Below are 11281 nucleotides of genomic sequence, written 5' to 3' on the forward strand. Positions count from 1 at the left end.
AAAAACCCTATAAAAATAAGTAACTGCCTAGGTCCAGGGATTTAGCTCAGTGGTGCCACCTGCCTCACAAGCGCAAACTCCTTAGTTCAATCCCCAGTACTGCAAAAAAAAAAAAAAAGAGAGAAAGAAAAGAAATACACAACTACCTAAGCATATCCTAAAAGATGAGGATGGGTTAAATATTCAACAAACATTTACTGAGTTATAATTATGTACTTGGACAAAATATGTGCTAGGTACTGCAGAGATAAAACTGGAAGCTGCCAGCTGGGTGTGGCTGAGGCACGTGGATCACCTCGAGTTTGAGAGCAGCTCCCGCTACGTAGTGAGTTGAAGACCGCCCTGGACTACACAGGGAGACCGTCTCAAAACCAAAGCAAACCAAACCAAGCCCTGTCTCCAAAGACCAAGAGAAAAAAGAAAAGTAGTTGCCTCCCAAGAATCTGACACTCATGACTCTAAAACTCTCATGTACAGAAGCATCCGGAAGAATGCTTATGGTGAAAAACAAGCTATTAAAAAAAAAAAAAGGCTGAGTGGGGTGGTGCACACTTGTAATCCCAGCACTCAGGAGGCAGAGGCACAAGGATCGATGTGAGTTCAAGGCCAGCCTCAACTACAATAGTGATACGGTCTTTTTGTTTTGTTTTTGGTACCAGAGATCGAACTCGGGTCCTTGGGCCTGCACAGCAGGCGGTGGAACCACTGAGCTAAATCCTGAACCCTGATACGGTCTTAAAAATAAATAAAAAAATTTAAAACAAGAATTTCCGGGGTTAGGGGGTGGCTCAGTGGTACAATCTCTGTCTCCTATTGAAGGCTCCTGGGCACCACAAAAATTTAAAACTATGCCATAATCCCAGCACTCTAGGAAACTGAGGGACAATGACTTCACACTGGAGATCAGCCTGGGCAATTGCAATGACTTAGCCAGACCCTACCGGAAAATTTAAAATAACAAAAGGGCTGGAGTTGTAGCTCTATGTGAAGACCGTGGGTTTAACCAGTACAGAAAATGAAGTGAGAAGGAATGGAACCTCAACACTTTCCTTCCAAATCCTCTCACAAACGTGGTTTCTCTGTGTTCAAGAACTCATGAACTCCAAAAGTGAAGGAATTTAGTAATGATTAGCTGCGGATGTGGAAAACTAGCTTAGTCCAACAGAACCTTCCACAGTTCTTTAGTTAACTCATAAAGGAGACCAAACTAGCTCGAATCCCTTGACTCCTTACTCTTCTGGCCACCTGGGCATGTTAGGGGTGACAGGGAGGGTTTTTCCACAGGGTCTTCAGCAATGGGAGTTGTGAAGCAGGGGAAAGCTCCTTCAAGGACACCTTATCGTAACTTTTTTTTGGTGTCATCAAACTTGGGCCCTGGAGCTTTCCAGGCAGTGCTATGCTACTCAGCTACATCCTCAGCCCACCTTCTCATAACTTTGCCAGTGCTACCCCAGACAAGTAGAATCATTTTTTGCCATTAAAAAAACTTTTTATTTTTTAATTTTTTACAAACACCCCCACTTGGGGTCAAAATACATCTGGTTAAGTATAAAATATAGTTTTCATCATACAAAAAGTTACACAAAATATAAAAACAATACCACCACCACCTTCAGCCCTCATACTTTCTGGCTAATTCTCAGGAAAGGGTGGAGCTCAGTGCTCTGACACAGGACAGTGAACAAAGTGCTTTGGCTGAGGGGTACTGATCAAGCGCTAGTTGCTACAGTAAAGAGAGAGGCTGGCATCCCCTTCTCCTAACACTGGGTGGGAAAGGGGGCCCGAGGAACCCTCTAGTTTCTCTTGGCAGTGTCTGGAGGCTCTGATCACAGTGTTGGGGCATTTGTTCCAGAGTCCCTCCTTGGGGTTTACAGAAGTCACAGTGGGCAGCAACCCTTTATATGATTAGTGTCAGAATTACACAATTCTACACACTGGGACAAAGTCTCAAAAGTAATACTAACACATCTGTGTCATTATGCTTCCCCCTAGAGACTAGTAGCTTACATTTGAGATGGGGAGGAAAAAACAGAAATAGAAAAAAAATGATAGGAACTAAAGTGCTGAGAGCATCACCTTGGAATCAGTTCCAAGGAATCACATGAAAAAAACAGATTCTCCCACGTATGTAGGTTTGCAAAAGAACAGTGCAATAAGGCTCTAAAAAAATGGCTTTAAAAGACCTTTGGTGGGGCGTAGTTGCTACTGTTTTACACCAGGTTAAATTGTATTCCAAGCAGACACCTCAGAGCTTTCCTGGAACTCAAAGGAGAAGCACTCTGTAGAGCTCAAGCCCAATCAGCCCTAGAGTGGTTTTCTTTTTTCTGTAAGTGTACAAAACAAAATGAACACTGACTTTAAAAACCTCTTTTGCTGAGTTTACTAAACTGACTCATATGGCACAAGAGTCTGGAGTTTGATGTTATTCTAACAATCTGCAATTCCCTTAAAAAAAAAAAACAACAACCTTGGGAGAACCGTGTCGGGCGTGCATTTCTAGCCCTGATCAAAACAGTGAAAATGCCTCAATTTTCAAGGAGATCTGAAAAAAACGGAATGGGCCTGAATTTTTCTAGTGTGTTTTTCAACCCATCCAGCAAACACTCCTACATCCCAACAATGGTGCGGGCTGAGGACGAGTCCACGCTGAGGCCCGAAAACTGCCTGAGGCCCGAAAACTGCCTGCTGGTCACGGCCTGAGCACTGGGGAGTCTGAGGCTGGGGGGACTTGTACCCCACTGCAGAGACTACGGAGTCTCTAAAGAACTGAGTCCAGAAGAGAGGTGGGAAGAAACAAGTAGGTACAGCTGCTTCTTTTCTTCCACGCGCTCACTGCACATTGTTATTGAGGATGCAAGGATCCACCTGAAAATAACAAAGCAGAGACCAGTTCACTTTGGGAAAGAACAAGAACAGCCTCCTTTAGCAATCTTCCAAGTCAACCGTTTATGGAAGGCTTAGGACAAATATGAATAAAAATGACAACTCTCGGGCTGGGGATTCAGCTCAGTGGTTTTGTCACCTGCTGCGAAAGCGCAAGGACCTGAGTTTGATCCCTGGTACGGGGGCGGGGGGAGGGGGCCAACTCTCACCTCAGTGTATGTGGGTGGTGGCATGAACTTGAACTCGGGAGCATACATGAAGATAGGGCTATCCTGAGACCCATCCGTGTCATCCAGTAGCGGAGTGGTGGGGCTCTCCAATCGGTGGTCTTCAGGAATTATATCCATATAACAAGGAGGAGCTACGGTGAGAAAACACCGGGATGAGAAGCCTGGCCTAGAAATGCCACACCATCACAACTGTACAAGCCTAAGTAGGCCAGAGGAGAAGGAAAGACATTAAAAGTGTGGCTCACCTTCTGGGGTATCAGGGATGTTTAGATCTATCCAGCTCATTTCAGAGCTAGCTCGGCTGGCCATGCTGGATGTCCGGCTGCTCAGACCCGACCTGCTGCCAATCACCAGGGGCAGGTCAAGAATAACTTTCTTGGAGCCAGGGACGCTCACATAGATCTAGAAAGAAGATAAGAGCTTGTTCGATGAGAAGCCTGGGGAAAACACCACTCCTGCAATAAACAACTTCTCTGCTACAGCTACCCCCATCCACTCACCAGCAAGGAATATTCAACTCGAAGGATGTTGCAGCCCAGAATAGATGGCCTGATCTTCTGAACCCGAAGGCTCTTGCCTCGCCATGAGGAACATGTTCCCGAGATAATGTGATTGCCCCTCACTGATGACAACTTCTGAGTGAGCACCTTGGTCTGGCCATTGGCAAGGTAGGTGTGGCGGGCCACAATGGCTGCTTTGGGGACCACAATGCGGGAGCATGTATTCTCAAAGTCGGCGTGGATGGAAATATCGTCACCTAGCAGAGACATGAAAACCTGTTGACGAACAGCGTAACTAACGACATCTCTTGTTCCTTCCCATGTCTTCAACCCCACATCTCCTGTTGCATCTGTCTAGTTTTCAGCACGAGGGCCTTACCTTCACAGAATCCTTTTCTGTCAATTCGAGCAGAGACAGACACACGCCCATCAGGAATGAACATGCAAGAAACTTTCTTCTCCTTTTTAGCGGACACGGGTGCCTGTGCAGAAGGTAATAAAAGAAAGGGGTTTTGAGATACTTCAGTCTAATGCCCAAACTCTTTATCATTTGGTATCTAAATACAACAGAATCTTGAAATGAATCTCACCATTAAATCAGGGGAATTGATGTCCACCAGTTCCATCACTTCAAAGTGTTTCTTTGTCTCTTGAGTTGGCTGGCTGGGGCGATCAAGAAAAGCCTTCACCCAGTAGTCTACACACCCATATTTTCCTTTGAAAGATGTTCCCAAAGGCCTGTGTCCAAAAAAAGGGGAGGGGGCACTTTTAAAATGCTTTCCAAGTACAGTAAGTGATCACAGGATGAAATTTTTTCAGAAACAAGAGTCCAAAGATGCATTTAGCTGATAACCTACCCTTCAGGAAGCTCAAAGCTGAACTTGTACTCATATTTGTTTCCAGGTCTCATGATCACCATCTCGTTCTCACCTGAAAAAACAAGTAATTGTTAGGTTTGTTACTTAAAACTCGTCTGTGAGAAGACGATGCCTGCAAAGTATGCAAAAAAGGGATCTAACGCTCCCATTTCCATCCCTCGTGTTCTTAAAGATTCTGATACAATTTCACTTTACAATTTTGAAAGGCTGACCCACAAATCAAGTAAACAAGCCACTTACTTCTACAGAAATCCTTAGCAGCTGAATAATCACAAGGGTTGGGGGTTAGAGACATGTTTGCAAATTAAAACTAATAGGAAGCAATAGGTAATTCAAACGACTCGAACTGAACAATTTAAAACATTTAGTATAGGCTCAAAGCACTGCTTCCAGACCTCTCCTCCAAGTAGCTTCCACCCTCAGCAGCACTGGCCAGGGGCTGCTGCTCACCTGCGGGCTGGTCCTCCAGGGTGAGCGTGTCCTCGTAGCGCAGGTAGTCCAGGCTCTGCTTGCACTGCTGCGATCCCTGCATCCACAAGACCTTGGCCACCCCGCAAGCCAGGATCCTCAGGGCTTTGACTCGAGTGACTTCGCACACCTCCACGACCACCCGGCCGGCCACCTTCTCGCCGCTGCCGTACACCTTCTCGGGGTCGTTAAAGATCACCTCAAAAGACTTGATCTTCTTGAACATCACCATGATTAGGCTGTGTCGGCTCAGGAAGCTTGAACAAAACGAAACCCCAAATCCAAGAAGCACCCTTTACAAAAAGCTAAGGTTTCACTCTTCCTTAAAAAAGGAAAGTGTCCTTAAGCAGGTGGGGATTTAAAGACAAAATTAAAAAGATGCCCACAAAGCAATCTTTACTTTCGAAAAGATGCCTGGAAATGTTTTAAGCTGCTGGCTATGCCAAGAGCTTTTATGAAGAAAAAAAATTCTTTCCCCAGTTGCTGGAAAAGAGCTGTTAATATCGGTAGGACGACACTACCCAAAAAACGAAAACAGAGTTACCAGCCGGAGCCGGAAACCGCCTCTATATAGTAGCCCAGCAGGCTGAGCCACGCGAGCCCTAGCCCTGAGGCGCGTGCTGCCCGCGTGCACAGCCCTCCCATTGGCTGCCTGAGCCGTGTTTACCAGGAGCCCGACCAATCCGCGCGGCTCCAGGGGCGCGTGGACACAGTGTGCTCCGGGAGGGGCAGGTGGTTGTGGAGCTTGGGTGCGCCGCTAGCTGGGAGCAGGGAATCGCGGGGGCGAAGGCGGCTGCGAGCGGCTTTCCCGCAGGGATCGGACCCGGGGTCCCGGGACTGAAAGCTGGCAAGGGCGAGGGGTCGCCTGGGCCGAGGGTGGATGCTGGTCTGGTAGCGGCTTTTTTTACAGATAGAAAATGTGCTTATGAGGGAATTTCCTGCCCAGCCTTAGCCAGTGCACTTTAGACGCTGCTGTTTACTCCTGGCTCACAAGTCCCAAGTCTATGAAAAACAACCCCATGGCGCCAAGAATACTTTAGGATTGGGGCGGAGGGCAGAGTGCTGATGTTATTATTCAGAAATCCTCTCGGCCCTGGTCTCTGTTAAAACTCCCCACAAAAACTGCTGTCCCCAAGGAAGTGAGGACTCGCACACACTACCCACCTCCGACATTTGGACTGCGGGGTGCGCTGTCCTCGCCCCCGCCCTCTCGGTCCGCGGGAGCGCCCACATCCTGTTGCTCATCCCCTCATCACGTCTACCTGCTAAGTTGGGGAACACTGTGTACGTTCCCGCTTCCCTCATTTAAATCTCTAGTGAGGTGTGTCCTTCACACTCTGATTATCTACCCTCCTCCAGGAAAAAAAAAATGCTTTGTCCTTTAATCTTCCTGGGATACTTTCATCCTTTCTTTTCATCTCCCTGAACTTTCTAAATCAAATGTACATGCATAAACACACGCAGACCTTTTTTTCTTATTTTTGAAACAGGTTTTCACTATATAGTTCTGGCTGGCCTTGAGCTACGTAGCACAGACTGGCCTTGAACTCGGGTGATCCTCCTGCCTCAGCCTCCCGAGTGCTAAGATTACAGGCATTTGCCACCACATGGGCTTACTTTCATCTTCCCATATTCAATCTATGAGTTGATTGAAAGCAATATAGTGCTCCTGTTTATAACCAAAGTGGAACACTTTCCTTATTATTTTTCCCCCCGTAGGTAGTTTAAAAATCACTAAGAAAGGAAGAAAGAAATAAGGGTCATCAGAGCACTGTCCAAAGCAAATTAAAAGGGGCTGGACTCACTCTTCATTCTGTTGGTTTCATTGACCTACCTGATGGACCAGGTTTCCCCTGCTGACTGCTAGATGCCATAGGAGCCATTCCCTGAGAAATTATTCCTAAATGTAATAAGGAAACTATCTGCAGAGGAGGAATTCTAACCCTTTTTCTCGGATTCCTAGACCCCTCTTGCATTTGCACTGGTCTAATCAGGAGATTATTATCTCTTTCTTTGTGTTGAAAAGAGGAAGCTTGGGCCGGGGATTTAGCTCAGCAGGACCCGAGTTCGATCCCCCTTACCAAAAAAAAAAAAAGAGGAAGCTAATGTTCCTAAACTTGAGAAGGGGAAGTAAATAAGCCTTTATCCGTACTAAAATTGTATCTTCTTAGCAAAAGGAAGGCCGTACAGTGAGGGATCCTTCTGACTCACACGCCCTAACTGGATTGACACCCTGAGGCTAACAACTCAACCCCGTTATTAAGCAAGCTCAGTAGCAGGGATCACGACTGTTCCAAAACACACACGGGAACATGTTGATCCTTAGGGTGTGTGGGTTGAGGTGGCACCCTGTTCTAGAAAATTAACCAAGTAGGTCCTAGGTGTTTTCAGTTAGTAAACAATACTGAGCTATTAAGGGTGAGGAAGGTGAGACTCTCACAGAAGTAATTTATTTATTTACTTACTTCAGACAAGCTCTTGCTATGTAGTTCAGGTTGGCCTTAAACTCATGGCAATCCTCCTGCCTCAGCCTCCCGAGGCTTGGGATTACAGGCGTGTGGCACCACGCCTGGCAGAATGGTTTTTAAGTAAGAATCAGCACTAGGATGACCATCAGAACAGGAGCGGTGGGATTCAGAGAGGAAAAAATGGCTCTGGGATGGCTGGAACATAAATCTCAGGTAAATGGAGATGAAGAGGTTTAATATATGGGATGGGAAAGACTACTACCACGGCAAATTTCTAAATTTTATAAGAATACAGGATGTTCATATGCCACTCAAAAATAGAAAAAGTGATGTGCAAACCCCCTCCCACTGTGTACACACAATGTCTTGGAAATCACTTTCTCCTGAAGTAATTTTAAAAGCTCAAAATTATGGCTTCTGGCGGCATGGTGGTATGCGTCAAGGTCAAGGCCAATCTGGACTACTTAGCAAGACACTGTTTTAAAACAAACCCCAAACACAAAAAACATTATGATTTCTAGACACTTTTAGTTTAATGGGTCTGAAAATGTACATAAATATATGACACCAAAATGCTTATCAAAACACACAAATCAATATTGTTACAGTAAATACATGATGTGTAACTACATAAATTTTGAGGCGATGAGATGAAAGGTAGTAATTGGAGTGATGTTGATTCGAGATGTTTTAGAGAATGCTGACACTTTCTCATTTGGGTGCATCTATGAAGCACTGAAATTTTTAATTTCTAAAAGTCCTAAATTCTCTCTTGTTCTGTTTCTGTCTTCATTTCCAGTCTTATCCTCCCTTTTCGCAGGTCAATCCAGAACCCTTGTTTGCTCTGTGATGCCCGAGTTCTCCTCAGTGCCAAAAAGCTGTTTAATTTTGGCAGGAGTAGCTGCCTGCCAAGCCTTGGTTCTGAAACAGAGGCCTCCTGGGCAGAGTTGTTTATAACCTTTCACCTTATAACCTGGTATTCTGATAAAAACCTGATTCTTCTTTCTTGGGTCTTCAAAAGAAGAAAGAAAAAAATTTGTAAACTCCTGTCACGAAAACAGGGTAGAAACACTTGAGTGTGGGAAAATGGACGGCGCGCATTCTGGGAGTTTGGAGTTAGGTCATTGCTTACCTGCAGGCCCCCCCACCCTCTTGGGTCTCAGTGGTAGCAGGAAACCAATCGGCGTGATTGTTTGTTTGCTTTGCTGCAGCTGACAGGAAAGCCGAGGCTTTTGGGGAGGGAAGTGCTTCTGGAGCTGTTGCCAGACACGGAGTGATTGCATTTTTCTCTTCTTTAACCTCTAGCCTGACAAACATTTAAGACTCTAAAGACTCATACAAAAAATCACTTTTTAGTCACTTCTGTCACCTTTACTCCCATGACCATTTTTTTACCCTTTTCCAAAAGGAGGCAAATCCGTGTTGACTGAGAGAGTGGGATCCGATGCTGCCCAACTGTGTACATGGTTCTAGGTCACGGATAAATTAGAATACGTCAATAACTGTGTATCACCTTAGAGTTCAAAGTGACTTTTTAAGTAATTGTTATTTTTGAATACTAAAAAAGAACCAAATTCTGCTGGGCATAATGACTCAGGTCTGTAATCCAAGCTACTCAGGAGACTGCAAATTCCAGGACAGCCTGGGTAATGTAGAGAGATTGTCTTTAAAAATACAAAATCAAAAGGGCTGGGGTGTAGCTTAGCAGTAGAGCATCCCTAGGTTTGAACCCTGGTATCATAAAGAAAAAGATTCTTATATGTCAATGATACTTACAAAGTCACCTGTCAGATCTTTTGCAAATGGGAAAAGGACAAAGAGCTGAGGGGGAGACATAAAAAGAATTAGGTATGTATATGTGTCAACTCCCCACAATGAGTGTCATCGTTATGTAATGCAAATATGCACTAAAACAAATTAAAGTTAAAAAAAAGTCACCTGTTATCCAGTTTAGGTTATTTCATTTCATTCTTACAATAACCTGTGTTTCAGGATTAATAAAATCAACTCAGAAAAGTGAAGTCATTTTAGCTGGGTGTGGTGGTGGACACCTATAATTCTTGCATTCTGGGATGCTGAGACAAGAAGTCTACAAGTTTGAACCCAGGCTGGGCAATTTAGGAATTTAGGACTTATTTCAAAATTTTAAAAATAATAAATAATAAAATAATAAAAAATAAAGGGGTTGGGGTATATTCAGTGTGAAAACCCTGGGTTCAATACCAAGCACCACCAAAAAACCCCAGAAAACAAAAAAACAAAGAACAATTTGCCTAAGGTTACAGATTTTGTTAGGTAGAGTAGGATCTTGAATCCAGGTCTGTCCAATTTATATATTTTGTCCTCTTTGTAATGTATGGTCCTGCGGGTCTCGGTGCTTTAATATCTAGTATCTCAGGGCTGGGATGTAGCTCAGCAGGAACCGTGCCTGCCTGGCAAGTTTAAGGTCCTGAGTTCGATTCCCAGTACCAGGGAAAAAACCCATATAGTATCTCATCTAATCTTTACAACCGTTTTGTAAATTATTTGGGGGCAAGACGCAGAGAATTTTACAGACTACTGTAAAAAATACTCATTTGGGGGCCTGGAATTTAGCTCAGTGGCACCACACCTGCCTGGCAAGTGCAAGGTCCTGAGTTCAATTTAAAAAAAATACTCATTTGGAAGTCCACATTTCATGTCTATTTTTCTATCATGCTGAGAAAGACTAGAGATTTTGGTGTTGCTCAACTCCATGGCAAGATGTGGCGGACTCGAGCGGTCTTTTTCTTTTTCAACCAGTTCCCTGGTTTTGGTGAGGTGACATGCTCTAGGACAAACAGCCCATGTCTGGTGGACACCAAACCCAGGTATCTTAACACTTCATCTAGAGTTTTTGTGTTTCAAATGCTTTGGGAGAGCGCTTTGTTTTTTCCAGCTTAGCTTTAAACACTGTAGTTCCCCCTTTCTCATGGGAGACGAATTCCAATGCCTGCAACTTCAGACAGAACTGAACCCCATAGCTAATGTTTTTTCCTACCTATACTTCTGACAAAGTTTGATTCACAAATTAGGCACACGAAGAGATTAATAACAATTAGTAAAACAGGGCAATTATAACCATGTAATATAATAAAAGTTACATGCATGTGATACTTCTCTCTCAACATATCTTTTTTTTTTTTTTTTTTTTTGGTCTGGTTCCACTCCAGAACAAATCCTTTTATAACAAAATGAACATTTGATGATAAAAAAACTCACAATATTGATTACATTTGTAAGGTTGTTCCACAGTTCAATTATTCTATTCCATAGACTTGATGCTCAGCTAATAACCTTAGGATGCCAACCTTTTTAAATTTTTTGCTACCAGGGATCGAACTCGGGACCTTGAGCTTGCGAGGCAGCCAGTCTCTCAACATATTTTACTGCACTGTTCTCATCCTTGTGACAACACGGGATGACACCATGTCTATGACTGAGATGAAGTGGGGTGAAGGACAGGCTTGTGACCTTCCAAGGGTATCTATTTTGGACCACAGTTGATGGTGGGTAAATGAAATATGGAAGAACTGATAATAGGGACCAGGCTGAGTGTTGGGTGTGGTGTCTCAATCCCAGCACTCAGGAGGCTGAGGCAGGAGGATTGCAAGTTTGAGTCTGGGCAATTTAGTAAGACCTGTTGCAAAATTTTATAATAAAATGAAATAAAGGGCACTGCAAATAACAAACAAAATAGACTAAAGCTTTAAAAAGCACTGGGAATGTAGATCAGTGTGAAGGCCCTGGGTTCAATCCCCAGTACTGGGAAGGAGGGAGGGAGGGGGAGAGAGAGAGAGAGAGAGTGAGAAAATTTATACCAGCTTTCTGTGTTG

At 44.2% G+C, this 11281-nt stretch overlaps 1 protein-coding gene across 1 annotated transcript; it reads right to left on the reverse strand.

The window, feature by feature from the left end:
- Positions 1–1467: 1467 nt before the first annotated feature.
- On the reverse strand, positions 1468–5526 carry Txnip (thioredoxin interacting protein). The gene is made up of 8 exons (XM_004853925.3): positions 4942–5526; positions 4471–4543; positions 4204–4351; positions 3993–4095; positions 3614–3870; positions 3359–3515; positions 3093–3244; positions 1468–2865 (listed from the first exon to the last, which is right to left on the reverse strand). The coding sequence occupies exons 1-8, from the start codon at positions 5189–5191 to the stop codon at positions 2830–2832; spliced, it is 1176 nt and encodes a 391-aa protein (XP_004853982.1). The 5' UTR covers positions 5192–5526; the 3' UTR covers positions 1468–2829.
- Between the last annotated feature and the right edge of the window lie 5755 nt (positions 5527–11281).

This window comes from Heterocephalus glaber, unplaced genomic scaffold (assembly GCF_053883595.1).
Source record: "Heterocephalus glaber isolate CG9 unplaced genomic scaffold, H.glaber_assembly_v1.0 deba00001442, whole genome shotgun sequence".
Classification (NCBI taxonomy): Eukaryota; Metazoa; Chordata; class Mammalia; order Rodentia; family Bathyergidae; genus Heterocephalus; species Heterocephalus glaber.